A 20,741-nucleotide genomic window follows, 5' to 3' on the forward strand; every position below is an offset into this window, starting at 1 on the left:
GGCCAGGGATGCTTGCTGCTGATACCCTCCCAAAATAACCGCCTGCTCTAAACTAAAATGTATGATTATTTTGTCTTCCTTTGGTTTTGTTTAAAAATTGTTTTGCTATGATAGCTGTTAGAGTGAAACATAGAGTGGCTTGAATAAAAAAATGATTATTTATCTGATTATTCTATTTAAAAATAATATACCAACGCAAATAAGAGGTTCTCTCAATCTCAGTTTTAAAGGTATTCAGATTTGTTATCGCATCATCTGTAAACAAATATCAGACAATTAAAAAGTATATTTTAAAGCAAGTCAAACGCATGTTTTAAAAAGAAATGTTCCATACAAAGCGAAATACTGCACAATAAAGTGTAATAACTTTTATTTGTCGATATTTTATGTGCGACGCATAGACCGGAAGTGGACGTGGCACAGCGCTACAGCAGTTCCGGTAGATGTCCGCTTCTGAGAGAGCGATACCGAGAAAGGGATTATCAAGAAACATCCCGGGACAACGTCGCTGTTTTACTTTCTCGATCCCTGGATATACAACTTTCTCATTGGGGGAGCAGTGTCACAGTTTACAACACTTTTAGAGGTGACATGTGATTTACAATCATTAATTTGGTGGACATTCCCGACGAGCTCACCAGATTGATATGCCGATGCTAAGTAGCGTTAGCACGGCCAAATTGCCATTGCTATTCGAGAGAGCTAACGCTAACACCACCGGTTTGCCTTATATTCGCCAGCTGTTTTCCTTGTTATTCGGGTACAGCTGATCCAACTAGGGTCGCGGTCACCCCATCAGACGGCTCATCGTAACTAGAAGGGAAGTTAACCGAGCATATACGGTGCGGGTCGTCCTCTAGCTATGTCGTTAGACTAGGTAGGAGCGCTAAGCTGGGTTGCGTACAGATGTGTCTTGTCTGACAATTTAGCTTGCTGTCGTTGTGTAGCATACCAGGTAATCGGTAATGCGGCACTGTGGTCGTTACATTTCGCGGTGGAATAATGACCGACCTCGCTCGGTTGACATTTAACAGCTCACATCTTACTGCAGCGTGTCATGGACTGACATTGTCGTTTGTTTCTTCGCGGCATGTCAATGACGTTTGACACGGCATGCCAACCTAATGCGTTGGAATAGAGTACAGTGTGTTGCTGTTGTGCAACACATCCAGAAAAACAAATATGGGACACGCAACAGGCCCATAACACTCAATTGCTGCACAACTCAGGCGATTGCATTTCTAGCCTGTTCGCCTACACTGTTGAATTATTCAAAGACGTTGTGCAGTGAGCCCGTGTTGGTCCGTCAGATGATATGCCTCTCATCATGCTGTGACCAAGTTTAAGAGCAAATTATGGCCTGAAATAATCATATATGGGTTCGAATAATTCTGCTCCGCAAATGTAGTTTTCACTTCCTCAAGAGAGTGAGTAGATGATCACCAGAATTCATAATACATGTTCTCTTGTTTAATCTTCCTGGGATCATTATGACATACTAGATGTCAGATTTGTTTTTCTGTAAGCTTCCAGATGTATGATACAACTTGTTAATTGTGTTGAGTAGTGACCGGTGTCATTGCACTATCACTACTATAGAAGTCATGAGCACTTAAAAAGGGAGGAGTTTGTATACACACCTTGTCTTCTTTTCTCGGTATCCGACGACACGTTTGCCATAGTTGGTATCTAGAGTGCACTGAGAGGGTGTGGTAAACCCAAATAAACAAAACTGTATTGACAAGGAGACATAGACGTCATAAGGTTCACTTATTTCTACCAGTGCAGAACTCTAGCGACCACACGTCAGGACATGTTTGGTGTCCAGTCTAGTTTGGTGTAGTTTCTTAATTGTTTTTTACTTAATTTGCACACTCATGTACACTCACACACCCCACACTTAAGGCTATAAACAGATGTGCACATTACGTACAGTAATCGGACATGGGTCTCTCTTGGGGTTTTCATTTAGATTTTGTCTATATCAACTATTTGTTTTGAGATTGTGTTGGTGTATGTGTAAAGGTGAAAGGGAGTCCATTGACACACTCTCCACTCTGCTCAAGGATTTTGTTTGTATAGTTACAGTTTCAAAAGGCTTCACAGGACACACCTTATGACGAACCCTAGCCATCTAAATGGCAAGAAATACTAAACTATGATAACACTGATCCATGCTGTGATGTAGGATTTGTACACACAATGAATACTCAATGAATGCCTGTATATGAAAGCATAAGGTTATTGGAATGTTATTGGGGCTGGTAGTTACGTATTTTTGGTCATTGTTTAGTAATTAATTGTGTAAATGTCATTATGGGAAGACTTTGTGTTTGGAACTGCCACCGTATATAGTTTTTGAAACACAGCAAAACAACCTTTAACGTTAGTTAACGGTATATTCAAGGGATTTAGGATTTTACAACAGATTTAAGTACTCTTAATATGGCGGGGAATTGGCAACAAACAAATCCTATAATGCATTTTGACGTCCAAGCCATAAGGCTCTCTGTTTTGTGGGACCCTCTGGACCGGTATTGACGACTATCTTTGTTGTTGTTATAATCCCATTCAGCTTTAGGTATGAACTGAGGATGAATGTAAACCAGCAGACTCCAATGGCGTCTCCGTACGGCCAGCCCCAGCCTGGCTATGGCCAGCCCGGCTATGGAGCAGGGTACCAGGCCCCCTACGCGCCTTACAACAACCCTGCATCAGTCTACCAGCCTGGGGCTCCACCTCAAGGTAACGCTGCCTTCCTTCTGTTGAAATATGTGTGTGGGAGAACATGTAGCCGCCGAGCAGGATTTTGACAAAATCTATTATCGACATTTTTTAACAGATACATCTGTCGATATTGTAGGGGTGACTATTAGTGCTTAGCCCGGTACATTCAGACAATTGTACCCCTTTGAAACCAGGAAAAGGCAACACTTAAGACGATGTCTAGGAGGGCTATCGTCAACCCAAAGAAATCCTGGTAGACTGAAATTTAACCAACTCCACGAACCAATTGAATGGTCGATGGGGGGGGGAGATAAAAAAAATCTGCAGGTTATATCTAGATCAACTTAATCTGCATTAGGTCACTCTGCTCTACCTGGCAGCCAAAATATCATGCAAGTGCTGTTTGGAGCAAGGCAATGGGTTTCAGATCCACTCATGGTCCGTGTCACACTCAGTTACGGCAGAGCTTCGAGTGCCCTGTCCCCGGCAGGTTCTTATAGTGGAAGACAACACGTCGGAAGATTAGGTTCTAGATTTGGTGCTGTGTTTAATATAATCGGCCCGAATGGACGATGCTGCGATGCGTGCCAAAGTGCCATGTCTGATATGTTCATACTGTAAGCCTATATCACAGTCAATTTAGAAGCAAAATAACTTATGCCTACCACTTTCAGAATTCCAACAGACTTTATTTTTCACCCTTGGACCTTTTTAACCAAATACTGCTATACCAATGGCCTGTTCGACACGCTGTTAATTAGTTTGTAGGTGAGTAAATGTTCAGTAAGTGGACGAGCAGTCATCCTTAAGTTGTCAAATTTATGAAAACTTTAGTGTTTTGACCTCTTGTCTTATATGTCTTACAGTCTATTCAACCATACAAATCTTACACCAGAAACTACGGAGCCTTGAATATCATTCAGAATATTTTTTATTTCTAACACAATATAGCCTTTCACTCAAAAATAAAATGCATGGGTTTTGCATGAGTCCCTCCTGCCCCCGAAATAAATGGATTAAGAAGCGCCTTTTCCTTATGAAAGTAACATCAGCGATTGTCCATCGACCAATGAGAATTTGAGAGTGCTTCAACCGGCCAGCCAACCAGAACTTGACAGCTCTATTATCGAGTCTCATATCACAATACTAATTCAATGTTGATATATACTGCCCAGCCCTACCACAGAGAGACATGTCGGTGTGTCACACTGCCATTCCTGTTTCAAGCTTCTCTTCTGTGCTCCTCCAAGGCAAACGGCTTCCCGTCGCTTTTCCCCCCCTTTCTTTTCTTGTTACCCAACATGTCTCTATGCTCTACTACTTGAATTGCAGGTTGCTCTCCTTATGCAAGCTTTCCTTCTAAGGCTGTGGCAGCCAACCCAGTCTCTGACCTGTCTTCTCCTCTTGATCTAGGTAAAGCCCTCTTACTTGCTCCCACACTCTCTCTTTCTCTAGCTCGCTCGCCCTCTCACTCCTTCTATCACACCTTCTTTTCAGTTCTAAGCTTTGGATCCGATTTGTTTGGATTTGTTTGTAGCACGGTTTGCTATCATAAGCATTTTGCTATGTTGATACTAAGGGATCAGTTAGAATGTTTCTTGTATCCATCTTTGTTGATTTTGTTTCGATTGGTATTGTGTTGGGCGTAAGGGTGTTAGCAAGTCGTTTTGTCTCCTCCAATGGGGATCAGGCTGCAGGGAGGTAATCTCTCCCTGTCTGTCTCCTAGGTCCCCTCAGAGGTCCCCCTACATCAGCGCCAGCTCCTGTCTCCGCCGCTCCCCAGGCCTACTCCCACTACGGCCAGGGGGAAATGCAGAATGGACCCCCGCCAGGGAGCCAAGCGCCTCCCAGGTAGGCAGGATACTGTTGTACTATTGTCTTCCAGCCATTGTTTGTGTTTTTCTCTCTTCTTACTTCCACGCTTCCCTGGTCTCGTTTCTCTCATCCCTCCTGTGGCTGTGCACCGTTCAGAGTGTTGGTTTACCTGTTGAAGCATGAAATGACGCAGGACATTTAGTTAAAATAAGGCATGGAATCAGAGAGAAATGAGATGCATACAAAAGTGGATAAACACCGGTAGATATTTTATTTTAACAGCAAATGCCAGTAAAATACGGATCAAATGTGTCAAGAAGATAAAACTAGAAAAGGATAAATACAGCTCAAACATAGAAATAACAATAGTAAAAAAACAATAAAATTCTGATGATGGGCAATGATCGGACATCACGTGAGAACTGCGTCTATAATGTTGAATCTAGATGGAACTAGCATATATATTAGCACTGCTATTCCAATGCCCCAAATCTATCTTGTGCAGCAAGGAAATCAATTTGTTCCTGGACAATAGTTTAAAGTCGATACAGACTATCCACAGTATACGGTGGTATCCGTCCCCTAGCTGACTGGCTTTCAGACTACTCAAGCAGAAACCCTACTTTCTAGTGTTGTGACCAGTGCTGCTTATGTTCTCCCCAGGCCTGCAGTATCTCAGCCATACAACCAGGGGGCAGTGAACTTGTCCGGGCCGCCTCAACCATATCCCCAGCAATATGGGGCCCCACCCCCCATGCAGCAGGTGACCAATCAAATGACTGGGATGCAGATTTCCACTGGGCCGCCCACCGCAGCAGGTCCAGGCTACGGTAAGACTATGATGGGATTATAACTGCATCAACTCATTGGTGGTCAGCAAGAGGCTCAGAGGCTGCGTGTCAAAGGTCATCATGATCTCTGAAGAGGTGTCGTTTCTAGTTTAAGCCAAAAGTACACGGCCAACATTTGGGAAATTTCTTCTTCAGGCCTATACAGAGCAAATGAAAAAGGCTTTTGATTATTGTGTCTTTTTTTTTTTATTTGCATTACAAATATGAACTGAATATGAATGAATTCATGCTCTGTGTGCTTTGGGATTTAGACAGAGATAATTTCTTCGTCTTTCTCACTAACATCATTTCCATTAAATATTTTCTCTTTCTAATAGCTGCATAGAGTCAGAGGTAAATTAAAAAAAAATCCATTTTGATTGGGGAAAAAGCAATTCAAACCTTTTACTCTGACGCAAAGTCAAACGCGCACCCCACCTAACCCTCCCTCGGTGGGTTCCAAGCACTCCGTTCACTGTGCATACGAATGGCCTCATTAACCCCATGTCCCCTCTCCCCAGCTCCTCCACACAGCTCCCAGCCTCCCACCAGCGCGGCCTACTCCATCGCCCCTCACCCTGCCTACACCCAGGGGCCCCCGCCTGCCTCCATGGCCCCCAGCCAGCCCCCGGCTCCCAGAGACCCTGCCCCCCCTCAGCCCTACTACGGAGGCCCAGCGCCTCCTCAGCACCCGGCCTCCTCCGCCTCGGCTGCTCCTCTTCCTCCTCCCCCCTCGTCCCACCAGTCCTTCCCCCCCACCTCCTACCCCGGCCCCCTGGCCCCTCTCCCCCCCGGCCCCCAGGCCCAGCCGCCGTACGCCCAGGGTCCCCCACCCCCTTTCTCCACGGCGCCGCCGCCCGGCAGCCAGCCACACTACGCCCCCGCTCCCCACGCCCACGGCTCCTACCCCGCAGCTAGAGGAGCCCCTCCCTCCTCTCAGCCGGGGCCCTACCCTCCCACGGGCCCACCTCTTACCTCTGCACCCCCGGGCCACTACCAAGGGACCCTGCCCCCCCAGCCCCCGGCCGGACAACCCGCCCCCTACCACTCAGGTCCCCCTCCCCCCAGGGCCCAGATGCCTCCCACCTCCATGGCCCAAACCAACCACCTCCCTCCGGGACCGCAGGGACCCCCAGGCCCACTAGGGCCCCCGGGACCCCTGCAGCAGCCCCCTCCTCAGCCCGGCATGCAGGGAGGTTACCCTCCTCAACAGAACGGTGAGGAAACATCACGCCGTAACTCGAGACATGTCCTGAACCACCATTGTAGTGTTATGTAGGCGCAGGTTTAGCGACGATGGCGCTAACTCAACCGCTACGTGTGCTTGTGGAGTGTAGCCGTTAGGGCTGGGTAAAAATATCCATTCATCAATGCACTGCAATTTATTTGTTCTCGATTCAATTTAGATTCAGATTTTTTTTTTAAATTGATTTATTTCCGTAAAAATAAAAAAAGAAGCATACTCAGTCATTGTTATCTAGCAGCGAGTATGCCTGAATGTACATGCTCTTTTACATTTGTCCATGTTATGATTATTAGTTTTATGCTACAAGTTTAGCTCTGGAACAATACTATACAATGGTGTATTCCCTTTTTGCTAGTTAAAGCACAATGAAATGGTTAATTCATTTTGAGATGGTTCATTCTAAATAATATTTAGGTATTTTTGTCATCTGCATCTATTATTGAATCGCTATCGAAGCAATTGGAACGATATCGAATCGATATCTAATCGAATCAAGACCTTAAGAATCTAATTTAATTTAATTGTGAGGTACCTGGGAATACCCAGCCCTATTTTACTAGCCGTGGGAAAATATTGACCAGACTTCTGCATTCATTTTACTTGTTGACATACGCATGCCTCGTTGGTTAAGGCATCATTTCACTTTCAATTTTCAACTGTACAAAATGTTACTGCGTTCTAGAGAGCAAAGTTTCTCAGGAATCAAATGTTATTTCAGCCTTAATAACAGTAGAATCTCAATATATTATAAAGTGTAAGGAATAATGGTTGCCAGTTATTGGAAAATAATATATTATTTATATATTATAATATATTCTATTTTCCAATACGAGACCCCATCCTGGATTACTCCACTTAAACCACAGTTGCCAACAATGATTCGATATTAGTTACTTTCATCTAAATTGTTATGGTTTTTTTTTATCGACATTAACACTTAACGTATTTCCTCGAAGATGCAACCTGTGTCGTCGACTAATGATTTTGCAAATAAAGGTCTCCACGTGTCGTGTGCCGCTGTTTGGCCCTGCTCACCTCTGTCCCCTCTGTCCCCCCCTTACTGTCCCCTCTGTCCCCAGGTGCGTTTGGGCAGGTGAGAGGACCCCAGCCCGGCTACCCAGGGCCATACCCTGGACAACAGAACTACGGCACTCAGGCCCCAGCACCAGCCGCACCAGCACAGAAAAGACTTGACCCAGATGCCATCCCTAGCCCGGTAAGAGAGAGACACACACAGAAACACACAGGCCCCCCCCCGTGTCCTACTTTTATACGGTACGGTACACACTGTACTTCTAGCATTGGTTCCATACAGCCCAGTTTCAGGAATGTTTTTGTTTTGTGTAAGTCCTGCGTCTCGATGTGCCTGAAATAAGAATCAGTCTATAGACATATGGATGTTTTTTTAACATACAACACGGTCATCAACGTCTTCTGTATTCTTGGAGCAGACCAGCACGGAACTCTTTAAACGTGCATCAATTGGCTAGATCTACTCGGGCATGTCATACAATATACTGCATCACTAATCTGTGTTTAATCAATACTAATCCACACCACTGACTGGTGTCACCGCGAAGCCGCCTGCTACGCTGTACAGTCTTTACTGACATCTCTGCACAACTCACCCACTATTCTTTTCGCTTTTTTTTTATATTTTAACCTTGGTACTTCTGTAACTTGTGCACGCATTCTACGCCCCCCAAAACAATTGGGCGCCGCACGTACATCCCCTCTTGTGTGTTGGATGTCAAAGCAAGCGTCGGAGCAGCCGGCCGCGCAGAGAGCCAGACATAAAATAGACCCAGACGCTATACCCAGCCCAGTAAGTCTCCTGTGTGTGTGCACCTGGTGTGCGTGCACCCCTTCCCCCCACCCTCTCGCCACGCTCCAGACCTCGTCCACGGCTTCCTTCACGTCATCTCCACATCAACCCCCCCCCCCCCCCCTTTCCTCTCCTCCTACTTCCTCCCCCTGAAGCGTTTCCCCTCAGCCTGGGCTGCTCACACAGACCCCCCCCCCGGCCTCGTTGACTTGGTGGTGCATTGCATGTCGATGATGTGGGCTTTTTTGGTTTTCCTTTCCCCCTCCCTCCATTCACTCACTGCCCTACATCGGCTAACCTCCTTCTTCAAAAAAGGAAAAGGATGAAAGGATTTGTCGTTATGGGGAGATATTGTTGTGATTGAAACTGCCACAGTGGTTCTCATGCAAGACAAAGTTTTCGTTAGCCTAGGTTATGGTATATTTTAGTTGATTTAGGATTTTACATTACTAAAACTCTTGAGTCCTGTCCAGATGGATTCTGATATTCAAGCCATAGAGTCTAATGATTTTACCCTATTTATAAAATCATTTTAAACAGGCTTTTTGAAGTTGGTCATTTAGTTTCCTCAAAAAAATACATCCTTTTGACCATTGTCTATCTCAGACTATTTAGTTTTAGTTGACCTTCTCTAACCAAACCAGCTAACTACTCCAGCTTGCTAGAAGGCTAGCATGCTTAACTTTGCTCAAAACTCTATGCAGCATGTTAGTATTGCCAAACCTGTTTCAATGTACTTCTTTACACTCTGGGTTTGGGCTTTTCACTCCCACTGCCCTGCATGCCAGCTTTCCGCATCCTACTTTACCCACAAAGCATTTCAAAAAGGCATGCACTCAGGATTCCAGACTCTTTTTGCATAGAAGGCTTGAATGGGGGTTTGAGTTGACTCTTTGTTTATATACTGAATGGATGTATCTGAGCCCACACCATATCTTTGTGGTTGGCTCTGCATATATCTTCTAGTGGCGCTAGGTCAAACAAAAGACGACAGTCAGAGCACATCCAATCTATTTCTTCCTTTTGGTATTATATTTTCCGTCTCATGTGGATGGCAGCGTGTGCACCTTCTCCCGCATGGATGTGAAGCACCTGAGCACCCACTACACAAGAACCCATGCAGAAGTTAGATTTTACCTTCTCCCCCTTCCTCCTCTGCCTCCTGCCTCGGCTGTGCAGATCCAAGTGATAGAAGACGACCGGGTCAAGACCACCGAACCCTTCACCACAGGGGTCAGGGGTCAGGCCCCGCCCCTCGTCACCAGCAACTTCCACGTCAAAGACCAAGGTGAGGGGGTTCGCCGTTCAAACTAGGGCTGGGCAATGTGGTCAAAGATATTTAATATTATAATAATATATATAAAGATTGTGTTGCGATTATAAAGCCGATATTGCGATTGCGTATGAATCATTATTAGTCAGATTATCCTAAAAATGTATCATTGAAACCATTATCATTTTCACTGAAAAAAAAAAAATGTGACATTTGTTTGGGTCTGTGCCAACAAATATTATCCTACATCTGGCGAAAAAACCAATATGCAGCTAAAACTAAAGCAAGAACACACGCCACTAGATGCTGCTAATGAGACCGATGACATGTGCAGGGCCAACCAGCCAATGAGATGGCCTCATTCTGCATGTCTGTCCGTGTTTGTGTGTGTGCACCTATCCAGGCAACGCCAGCCCCAGGTTTGTCCGCTGCACGGCCTACAACATGCCCTGCACCGCTGACATGGCCAAGCAATCGCAGGTGCCCCTCGCCGCCGTCATCAAGCCCCTGGCCACCCTGCCCCCAGACGAGGTGAGACGCCCTACAACCCCCCCCCCACCCTCCACGTGTCCCGTGGACAGCTGCAGGCACGGGGCGATTATGATTGACCCTTGATGGCCCCCGCCCGCACGGCCTGCTGGGCTGGGATTAGCGCTTTTGCCGCAGTGTTTCATAATGTAGTTGTATTAAAAGAGATGGGATTTGCTCCGGGCCGCAGTGCGGTCTATGTAGTTGTAAGATTGACGACTGGATAATCCGACCCGGAAAGGATTACGCAACTAAATACGACGGCAAAATAATTTGTTTGGGCCAGGCTATTTTCACTTCACCTTGTCGGTTAAGCAAAAAAAAGGCGGAACTGCAGCGACTGTTGTGTTTTAAAACTCCTTATTCTGACCTGCCGGTCGGAATCCCAGTCTCTTGCTCCTCACGTTATCTCATTATTGATAGGATCGACAGACAAATGTGGCCACTCTCTGTGCCTGAACGGCGCCGTTATGAAATCAATCGGTTATAAGCTGCTTCCAGCGTGTGTCGTCAAGTTTTACATCCAGTGAAGCTGGCTTGACTGGTGTGTGCTTCTCCTCCCCGCCACAGACCCCACCCTACCTGGTAGACCACGGGGAAGCCGGCCCCATCCGATGCAACCGCTGCAAGGCCTACATGTGCCCCTACATGCAGTTCATCGAGGGAGGCAGACGCTTCCAGTGTGGCTTCTGTAGCTGCGTCTCAGACGGTAACTGATCCGAGGCAGCGTGTGTGGTTGGGTCACACCTTGCGTATTGCTGCATAAGTCATGTCTGTGAGGTTAAGGACGATTCCAGTCTGGATCTGTCGACCACTCTCTCCTGGCTTCACTGAAAAACCTGTACCAATATGATTGTGAGGCTGGTACCGGTTTGAGTTACTGCCGACAAAGTTTTTCTGCATTTGTTAACATTCATGGTGAAGGCCGGCGCACCCTGAATGCGCCTCGGTAGGATCGGTAAAACAACCTGGTCATTTTGGCTAAATATCCTGGTGACCTATCTTTGGGTGAAGCCAGGAGAGACGGGAATGATCATCCAGACCGGTGTTTCCATTCAACATGTTCAGCGGTTGACGGTATTTGTTTGGCTCCCCCCCTATCCAGTGCCACCCCACTACTTCCAGCATCTGGACCACACTGGGAAGCGGGTGGACTGTTATGACCGGCCAGAACTCTCGCTGGGCAGCTACGAGTTCCTCGCCACGGTGGACTACTGCAAGGTAAAAGCAGTGGAGCGTACAAGGGGACGTGGTGTTGAAACCATTTGGGGAATCGAATTGCGATAAGTTCGACCATTATTGCGATTTTTCTTTTTATAGTTCCTTATGTTCTGTATTATTCACTAGACAAGCAATAAATCATTCTATAGTATGACCAACACAACATTGGAAGCAGTCAACATATAAACTGCTCTTTCCTTTGGGCCAGGCCTAAAGGATGTTTTAACTATTGAATTGTAAAAGAAAAATAAATACGAATCTTGCTGATCTCAGTAAGTAAGTTACAAATCCCCCCCCCCCTTTTTTTTTTGCCGCCTTTGCGATTTGCATATCACGTAATCATCTATTACATCGCAATGTCAGTTTGAATTTGATTGACCGTACAGCCCTAACGTCGTGCTAAGTGCGGGTCACCATATCTTTAACCAGAAAGTGATGGCTAAGGAAATGCGTGCTAAACGGCTAATGCTAATTCCTTCCGATTGCGCGACAGAACAACAAGCTTCCTCAGCCACCCGCCTTCATCTTCCTCATCGACGTGTCCTACAACGCCGTCAAGAGCGGCATGGTCAACATCGTCTGCCAGGAGCTCAAGACCCTGCTGGACCACCTGCCAAGGTACGCACACAAATACACACACACGCGCAGACGCGCGCACAGGCACATAGTTAAGCCCGGTGATGTAAAATATACGGTGCTCTAAATGCACAGTAAACACCTTTTTATGGTGTCATAAAAAAACACTGTCTTCATTCAAAATAACTTTGCTGACGATAAACATTGACATTTCCATGCAGATGATTTATGGAAAGATATACAATGTAATAGGCCCTTTCCCCCCTCCCTCTCTGCTCCTCGCTCCCTCTCTCCCCCTCCGTCCCTCCCCCTAGGGAGAACCCGGAGATGGACTCAGTGGTGCGGGTGGGCTTCGTCACCTACAACAAGGTGCTGCACTTCTACAACGTCAAGGCCAGCCTGGCCCAGCCCCAGATGCTGGTGGTGTCGGACGTGGCGGACATGTTTGTGCCGCTGCTGGACGGCTTCCTGGTCAACGTCAAGGAGAGCCGCATGGTCATCGACAGGTGAGGCGGGAACGAATGCTGCCCCATAAAAACATGTTTTATGCTGTGAGATTGTGGTGGATTCACTATAAACAAGAGGTGGTGCACGTCCCTGTTTCGGTATTAAGCTCACGTGGACCCTTTCTGCCTCCCTAGCCGTTCCCATCATGCATTGCATCCATCATGCGTTTTATCCAGTTGATTATTCTACTAGGTTACGGGACGCCATCAGCTCTGCCTTGACCGTGGGCCAGTGGAGCACTTTGAGGCTACTGCTGTATATCGTATTCACAACCATCGCTAATGGAAGCCGTCCTCTGATTTATTTTGTACGCGTTTCATTCTGCAGTTTGCTGGACCAGATCCCGGAGATGTTTGCAGACACGCGGGAGACGGAGACGGTCTTTGGGCCCGTCATCCAGGCCGGGCTGGAGGCCCTTAAGGTAAAGTGGAACGGCCAACGCTTCTTTCCTCACCCAGCCCCCCCCCTCCCCAAGCACCACCATCAAACCCAGTGCTCAGGCTCAAATACACATTGATAGTCCCCACTGTTAATCACCTGTCTGTGTGCCCTTGTTGTTTTTTATTGCGTTTCAATATCTATCACTGGCCTGTTCCAAGATTTGTGTAATGCTATTTAAACTTTTTTATTTATACATTTTTACTATCCTCAACCCCATCACATCCCATCGCTGGTCAGTGAGCGAGGTTAATGATTTCTTTCTCTCTCTCTCTCTGATGGGCCCCCAGGCGGCGGACTGTGCAGGCAAGCTGTTTGTCTTTCACACCTCGCTGCCCATCGCTGAGGCTCCTGGCAAGCTGAAGAACCGGGAGGACAAGAAGCTGATCGGCACCGACAAGGAGAAGGTAAGATGCCTGACAGGTGGCGTTGCCAGATTGTGCCAGATTTTCTTTTCCCCCCGCCCCCAATCTGGCAACCTGGGCTGCCAGATTGGCCGGGAAATCTGCCCAATTTGGCAACGCTGCTGACGTAGTCATAGTAGTCATACATAGTCCCACCTGTGTGCGGATTCCCTCCGTTTCCACACGACTGACAGTTATCGTTCTGTTCCCCCCCCCAGTCTCTGTTCCAGCCCCAGGTGGGCTTCTACAGCACCCTGGCCAAGGACTGCGTGGCGCAGGGCTGCTGCGTGGACCTCTTCCTCTTCCCCAACCAGTACGTGGACGTGGCCACGCTCGGGGTGGTCCCGGTGTCCACGGGCGGCTCCGTCTACAAGTACACCTACTTCCAGGTGAGACGGCCCACGCCGTTCGTCCTCTCCCCCTCCCTTCCGTCCTCCTTCGTAAGAGCACGGAACAACTTCAAGTCGTAAACACTCAACCCCTTCCTCTATTTGGGGGTTTTGTAGTCTTTTGGGTGTGCGGAAAATGCTTGTTCTGGTGTCTATGGGGTGTACACTGTGAGTGGCGGCATTTCTTGTGTGTACTATTGTTGTACAAGTCTTCTTGTATTGTGCCTGTGTGTTAAAAGTATTGGTTTGTCCACGCGGCTGCAGGCTCAGTCGGACCGAGAGCGGTTCCTGAACGACCTCCGGAGGAACGTGGAGAAACCCATGGGCTTCGACGCGGTCCTGAGGGTCCGCACCAGCACTGGTGAGGCCCCTTCTGATGCGCTTGCTTCAAACTCGTAGTAAACCAGATCATTATTTTTCTCATTACGCAAGAGTGAGAAATTTCACTCCCACTGTGAAAGTGTGAGCAATTAATCAAAATTAATTGCATAACTGAATGAACCGGAACCTTCTGGCTGGGAGTCAAACACCCTGACCTCCAGACGACCCCACGCCTGCTATTATTTTAGTCTTTTTTTGTTTCTCTATGATGAAATGACCATCTGTCCCGCTCTTTCTCCCCCCCCCTCCCCATGATTAGGCATCCGGGCCACAGATTTCTTCGGCTCCTTCTTCATGAGCAACACCACCGACGTGGAGCTGGCCGGCCTGGACTGCGACAAGACCGTGACCGTGGAGTTCCGCCATGACGACAAGCTCAGCGAGGAGACTGGTGCACTCATGCAGGTGTGTGTGTGTTTGATGTTTTTTTTTATTCAACCTTTATTTAACAAGAGCACCCGGGACACCGCAAGCAGCAGCAACTCGACAACATAAAGTTTCAGTGATTTCAAAATAGCATTTTGTACAAATTATTTACAATATGAAATCTAAGATACAATAGCATAGTAACAACTGAGGCTTTCGAGGTGCAAAACATTTACAGATCAGGGAGGGTACTGCTAGTTTCTTCACAATAGATTTATAATCATTTAATGACAACAGGGGTCACCATTCAAGCTCTGACTGCAAAGTGTTTCAGGTGTATGGTGGAAGCTACAAGTCCTTTTTCTCGCTTCTGTACGCACATTGGGGACTGACAACTATATAACGTCCTTGGAATGCAAGGAACAGTGTGTGATACTATTACACTAGAGTGATGATGGGGGGCTGATGGGAAGTTTTGGCTAGCGTTACGATTTTTTCAATCATTTCTATAATTCATTGTTGGTTGATCATTTATTTATCTTGGCCTTCGGGCCCGGGAGTAAACGATATCTGATACCCGTGGTATCAGATATCGTGGCGTATCAAATAAATGGCGTTTCAACCCTGACGGTCATTACAATATGTTTTTTAGAAGTATCACTGTACAGTAAGGGGATACAATCGATTAGATTAAAAACAGGCATCAGACCTGCTTCATTCAACTGCTCTCTTCATTCATTGCGTTGCATCCAGTGCTATACCAGCATGTGTACTAAGCGGCTTTCAATAGGGTGACCTCTGCTCAGCCGGGTGTCTGTCCTCCGTGTTGTGGTTGTTAACGTGTGTGCTGGGCGCGCCCCGCTCCAGTGTGCCGTGCTGTACACCAGCTGCAGCGGCCAGCGGCGCCTGCGCGTCCACAACATGGCCGTCAACTGCTGCTCCCAGCTGGCCGACCTGTACCGCAACTGCGAGACGGACACCATCATCAACTTCTTCTCCAAATACGGTGAGGGACTTTCCTTCAACCCCTCGTCACTTCAAGCATTGTATGGGACAATCGCTGCTTTTAATTGGCGTGGGAATGCATTTTTTTATGGCTGGGTAATAGAACGATTTGGGCAAACAATCGAATCGCGATTATTGCGAACAATATTGCGATTGAGTGATTTTTCTTTTTAAAGTTCCTCTTGCTCAGTATTATTCACTAAACGAGCAATAATTTGTTCTTTAGTATGACCAACACAACATTGGAAGCAGTAAACATATAAACTGCTCTTTCATTTAAGCCAGGCCTTTGTGCTATCTTTATTTAACTATTGAAATGTAAAAGAAAAATAAATATGAATCTTACTGATCTCACAAAAAAGTAAGTCGTTTTATACCGTGGCCTTTGCGATTTGCAAATCGTGTTCTATTACATTGCGATTTCGGTTTGAATTTGATTAATCGTTCAGCCCTGCTGGGTAATCCTTGTTGTTGTCGGACCATGGCCGTAGTGATTAGACACTGTGTTGCATTAGTTGCAGGATCTAGCGTTGTGTGCGTGTGTGTTGCAGCGTTCCGCAGTGTGCTGACCAGCCCCACTAAGACGGTGAGGGAGGGCCTGGTCAACCAGTGTGCTGCGATACTGGCGTGCTACCGCAAGAACTGTGCCAGCCCGTCCTCAGCAGGCCAGGTAGGAGATGACCCTCGCCCTCTCCATCTGTCGCGCCCTCACTTACCCTCTCCCTGTCTTACTAACGTCACTCCCTTTATAATGGCCTTCTTATTAAAGCGTTCAATCAGTTCCTTATTTTTTTAATGTATTTTCACGTTAATAGAAAAAATTAAAATAATATATATATATATATGTATATATATATATATGCCGGTCTTCATTTTCTTGAAGTCTCTCTTCCCAAATGTTTAAACGATGTAGCCTAAATAGACAGACCCAAGATTTGTCTTTGGTTAGTACACAGATGATAGCCATGATGAGCTTTAAGATGGACTTAACCATAACTGAGGTAAATGCACAGAACCCCTTAAGGGTTGAACTGACTTAAACAAAGTATATATTTTTTATTAATTAAATGTTTGAAAGAAAAAGTACAGCTGGATACATTTCTTTTGTACATTATTTTCGATTTGAAATTTTTCTATTCTAACATTTTGTGTATTACTGTGGGGAAATTTTAAAGTTCTCAGTTAAAAAGTGTTTTTTTGGAGAGAAATGCTGAGTAAATGCATACATTTTTCACGCACAAAAATAATCTTTTGACTAATCGCGATTTCAATATCGACAAATAATCGTGATTATGACTTTTTTCCCATAATCAAGCCGCCCTAATGTAAAGCTCAATGAGGCATGAATAAGGAATCGGAGTCCCCCCCCCTCCCCTGCAGTTGATCCTGCCCGAGTGCATGAAGCTGCTGCCGGTGTACCTGAACTGCGTGCTGAAGAGCGACGTGCTGCTGCCCGCGGCCGACGTGTCGCTGGACGACCGCGCCTACCTCCGGCAGCTGCTCAGTGGCATGGACGTCTCCGAGAGCCACGTCTTCTTCTACCCCCGCCTGCTGCCCCTGGTGAGAGCTAGCTCGCACGCACGCGCCGAACGCGCCTGCACACACAGGGACACGCACGGACACGACACACACACACAGCCACGTACGTGTGTGTGGTGCATGGTCAATCACACCAACCAGCCGCTTGTAAATGTCTTGTCGTCCACGGATGATAATGGCCGCCCTCTTTCTTATAGGCGCTGTAGGTAAGACGTAAGAGCTATCATTTTAGTATGCCATAGCTGTCCGTCAGCTATTGCTGCTGAGTGAAATGCTCTGTGAAAATATCTGCTCTGGTTGACTGCGTGCCTACAATTCAGAGTTAAGCAGCTCCAGGCTCATTGCTGACCATTCCAGGCAGGTGGTCCCTGATTGGTCTGGGGAGTCCATCTTGCCTATCAATCTCATGTACACACGGCCTATCATGGCTCCGCCACAGGTGCACTAATGCAACTGTGGAGAAACGTACGGAGGCAGTCAGCAGAGCGAGAGGGCGGGCGTTTTTGTTGTAGCTTTTCAAAATATTGCCCTCTTGCTTTTCTACACTCTTTGTTGACCGGCCCTTTTTTTAAAAATGATTAAAGATTTGCTGCAATAAGAACATTATGCGCAATCCTTCCCCTAATGGTAGGGGATTCGGCAGCGGCTTAGCAATATGACAAGAGAATAGAATGTTTTGGGAAATCTCTAAATACGATTCTGTGAATACAATATATCACCCATTCCTCCCCCCCCCCCCACGCTATTGCCTTTGGGTGCAATTCCTCCGGGTGAGCCTCACAGGCGGGGTTACGTTCATGCTGCGTAGCGCCCTGAACACGCCTGACCTTTCCCCGCTCGGTCTGTCCTAGATGAAGCTGGAGGGCGACTCGCTGCCCCTGGCGGTGCGGGACTCGGAGGAGCGGCTGTCCAAGGGCGGAGCCTACCTCCTGGAGACGGGCCTGCACCTGTTCCTGTGGGTGGGGGCCAATGCGCAGCAGGAGCTGCTGCTCAACATTTTCGGCACGCCGAGCTTCGGCCAGATCGACCCCAACCTGGTGAGGGGCCCCACAAACACAAGCGGGTGTTCCGTCGTGGCGGTGACGGCGATGCGGGTGCAACTGGGTGGAACGGCTCGGTTTGATCGTGGGGTTTCGAATGGGCTCGTCTGCTGCATGGCTTACATTGGATCGATGCACGCATCAGTTAGTCTGCAGCTTATTTTTTTACAGACTTATATGATTTGACGACGATCACGTCATCCTAATTTAAACTATTTGTACGAAAAAAAACGTTGATATGAAAATCGCGACAGAGAATGAAACATACTTTTGCATCTCACTGGTCCTCTTCCTCCTGTTGCCGCTGGTTATGGGGCAGGCGTCGCGTGTTTCCTCACCTCTCCTCTGTTCGGCACGGATGCTCTGGATGTAACCTCAGAATGTGTTTATGCGTGTCCTCACCCCAGACGAGCCTACCGGTACTGGACAACCCGTTCTCCAAGAGACTCCGAGAGATCGTAGACGCCTTCCGGGCACAGAGGTCCCGATACATGAAGGTCCGACAACACAGCCACTCACATGCCTTGCTTACCCTTTTGCTGTATGATCTGTTCATTTCCAATTTTGTATACCTCATGTTTTATTATTCTAACGTTGCCTCTTCTTTTCTCTTGCTCTCGTGTGTGTGTGTGTGTGTGTGTGTGTGTGTGTGTGTGTGTGTGTGTGTGTGTGTGTGTGCGTGTGTGCGTGCGTGCGTGCGTGCGTGCGTGCGTGCGTGCGTGCGTGCGTGCGTGCTGTCTGCAGTTGATTGTGGTGAAACAGGAAGACAAGGCCGAGCTCATATTCAGGCACTTCCTGGTTGAGGACAAGAACGCCAGCGGCGGAGCGTCATACGTGGACTTCCTGTGTCACATGCACAAGGAGATCCGCCAGCTCCTCAGCTAGGACACTCCCCCAACCCCCACATGTGAACATACCCCTCCCACCCCCCCCTCCCCATCCGCCCTCCTCTCTTGAGTCAACGGCACCTCCTTCCCCTCACTCCTGAAAGCGCGTTATCTTTTGATTTTTTTACCTAATACACTAAATCCCCTCTCCGTGTCAGCCAAGGTCCAGAGACATATTTAATTATATACCGCCTGCTGGAGAGACTCATTGTCTTGTCCATGCAGCAGAGAGATAGTGAGATTGTGTGTGTGTGTGTGTGTGTGTGTGTGTGCTTGTGTGTATGTTTGTGACTAATGGACAGAGGAGGAGGAACAGGAGGTTTGTTGAAATCAAGTTTTATCACAGCGAGAGTCGTTGGCATGAGTGTCTATAGCGTTTGCTTATGAAACTGTATACGAGTGACTATGTGGGTTAATAAATGTGCGAGCGAATGAGGGAGGTGGAGAAGTGATGTTGATTGTAGTCTGTGTACTGTCTGTACCACTAGCACTGAAGGCTGTTCAAGGTGTGGAAACGAGCCAATAGCAAAACATGCTAATCGCATACATGACTCTTTTTGTATGATTGAAAATCCAGTAGGGAAAAAGAGGACTACTACTCAACGAGACATATATCAAATAAATTAAATAAATCCTGTTCTTTACCATCTGTAGAAATTATTTTTTTCCCTTTTATATCTTTACTCACTGTTCTTGCCAAGGCCTTGGCCTCCCCTTATCCATGATGGCTCGCTCGCTCCACCCTTTTTGGTGTGCATTTGTGAACAGATTTCCTAAAGTTTAGCAGCACACTGCTGTGCGGCCATTTTCCTGCATGTCCGTGCGCCGCCAGGGTGAACTGTGTTAATGAGTGGAACGACCAATCAAGTCCTCTTGATATGGTACGAAGGCACGTGATGTAAAACCACAACGCAGCATGATACGTTTGTTGGCCTTTTTCTTATTTTCCATGTTCCTCAACAGAAAATAACATTTTGAAGCAGGACTGAAGACATGGTCATGGACTGAATCATGATGTTACAATGCACATGCTTCAGTCTGATTAGAAGAGCTGTTAGGCTGATGATTCCTGGATCATTATGGGATGCACCTGGTATTCAGTCCAAGGAGCTATAACAACAGCACATGCTTTGCTGGCACGATAGAGGCGTGCAAAGAAGGATTGGGCTAATGGATCCGATTTGTATATAGGTTGTCTTCGCTCTGACAACGTTTAAATTGTAAACACAATTCAATGGAAAATGTGTTTGAAATGCTTGAACCGTTGTAGGTTTCGAGACTTATGTCATCACAAACGCACACCACTTGCCTGCAATCATCAACTGCAGGCAAAAGGCTTGGAAGTGTGTGTCAATAGGGGTGGTCCTGGTGAATTTCTCTTGAGGAACAGAGGGATCTGCCAATACACACACACACACACACACTCGCATGCATATTGGGAGGATTAAGACTTGATTTCCTCTCACCTGCCGTTTTTGTTCTTTTATTTTTTTTCAGCTCACTCATATTGTGTGACCCGCTTCCTGTTTATGTGCCCTTACCCTGTCAGATTTGTTTTGGCCCACGTGTATGACTGAAACACTTATTTCCGTTTCACCCAACTACCCCCTCATTCACAGACACACACCTTTTTAATTTTGTTTTGTTCAATGCCTTTTTGGACCGCTATTAATAAAATGATTGTTTAAAGGGTTGAAACTAGCTTCACCTTTTTCAAGTTGTCTTTCCCCTGCCTCCATGGTAA

At 46.9% G+C, this 20,741-nt stretch overlaps 1 protein-coding gene across 1 annotated transcript; it reads left to right on the top strand.

Moving 5' to 3' along the window:
• Positions 1 to 445: 445 nt before the first annotated feature.
• sec24c (SEC24 homolog C, COPII coat complex component) lies at positions 446 to 20,677 on the top strand. Its single transcript, XM_079756943.1, has 23 exons — positions 446 to 586; positions 2,576 to 2,745; positions 4,455 to 4,578; positions 5,206 to 5,372; positions 5,894 to 6,589; positions 7,698 to 7,834; positions 9,623 to 9,731; positions 10,120 to 10,247; positions 10,815 to 10,953; positions 11,350 to 11,465; positions 11,959 to 12,083; positions 12,356 to 12,547; positions 12,876 to 12,969; positions 13,277 to 13,393; positions 13,609 to 13,779; positions 14,044 to 14,140; positions 14,420 to 14,565; positions 15,394 to 15,532; positions 16,083 to 16,201; positions 16,912 to 17,091; positions 17,922 to 18,107; positions 18,518 to 18,607; positions 18,855 to 20,677. The coding sequence occupies exons 2-23, from the start codon at positions 2,595 to 2,597 to the stop codon at positions 18,993 to 18,995; spliced, it is 3,564 nt and encodes a 1,187-aa protein (XP_079613069.1). The 5' UTR covers positions 446 to 586; positions 2,576 to 2,594; the 3' UTR covers positions 18,996 to 20,677.
• The last annotated feature ends 64 nt before the right edge of the window (positions 20,678 to 20,741 follow it).

Source organism: Pollachius pollachius (assembly GCF_949987615.1).
Source record: "Pollachius pollachius genome assembly, chromosome: 19".
NCBI classification, from domain to species: Eukaryota; Metazoa; Chordata; class Actinopteri; order Gadiformes; family Gadidae; genus Pollachius; species Pollachius pollachius.

What these genes read in the sequence shown, in the direction of transcription:
- sec24c (XM_079756943.1), top strand. Translation starts at nt 2,595, where the DNA reads ATGAATGTAAACCAGCAGACTCCAATGGCGTCTCCGTACGGCCAGCCC. An exon ending in CTGCTGGACCACCTGCCAAG is followed by an intron (nt 12,084 to 12,355) that starts GTACGCACACAA and finishes CCCTCCCCCTAG; the next exon opens with GGAGAACCCGGAGATGGACT. An exon ending in AGACTGGTGCACTCATGCAG is followed by an intron (nt 14,566 to 15,393) that starts GTGTGTGTGTGT and finishes GCCCCGCTCCAG; the next exon opens with TGTGCCGTGCTGTACACCAG.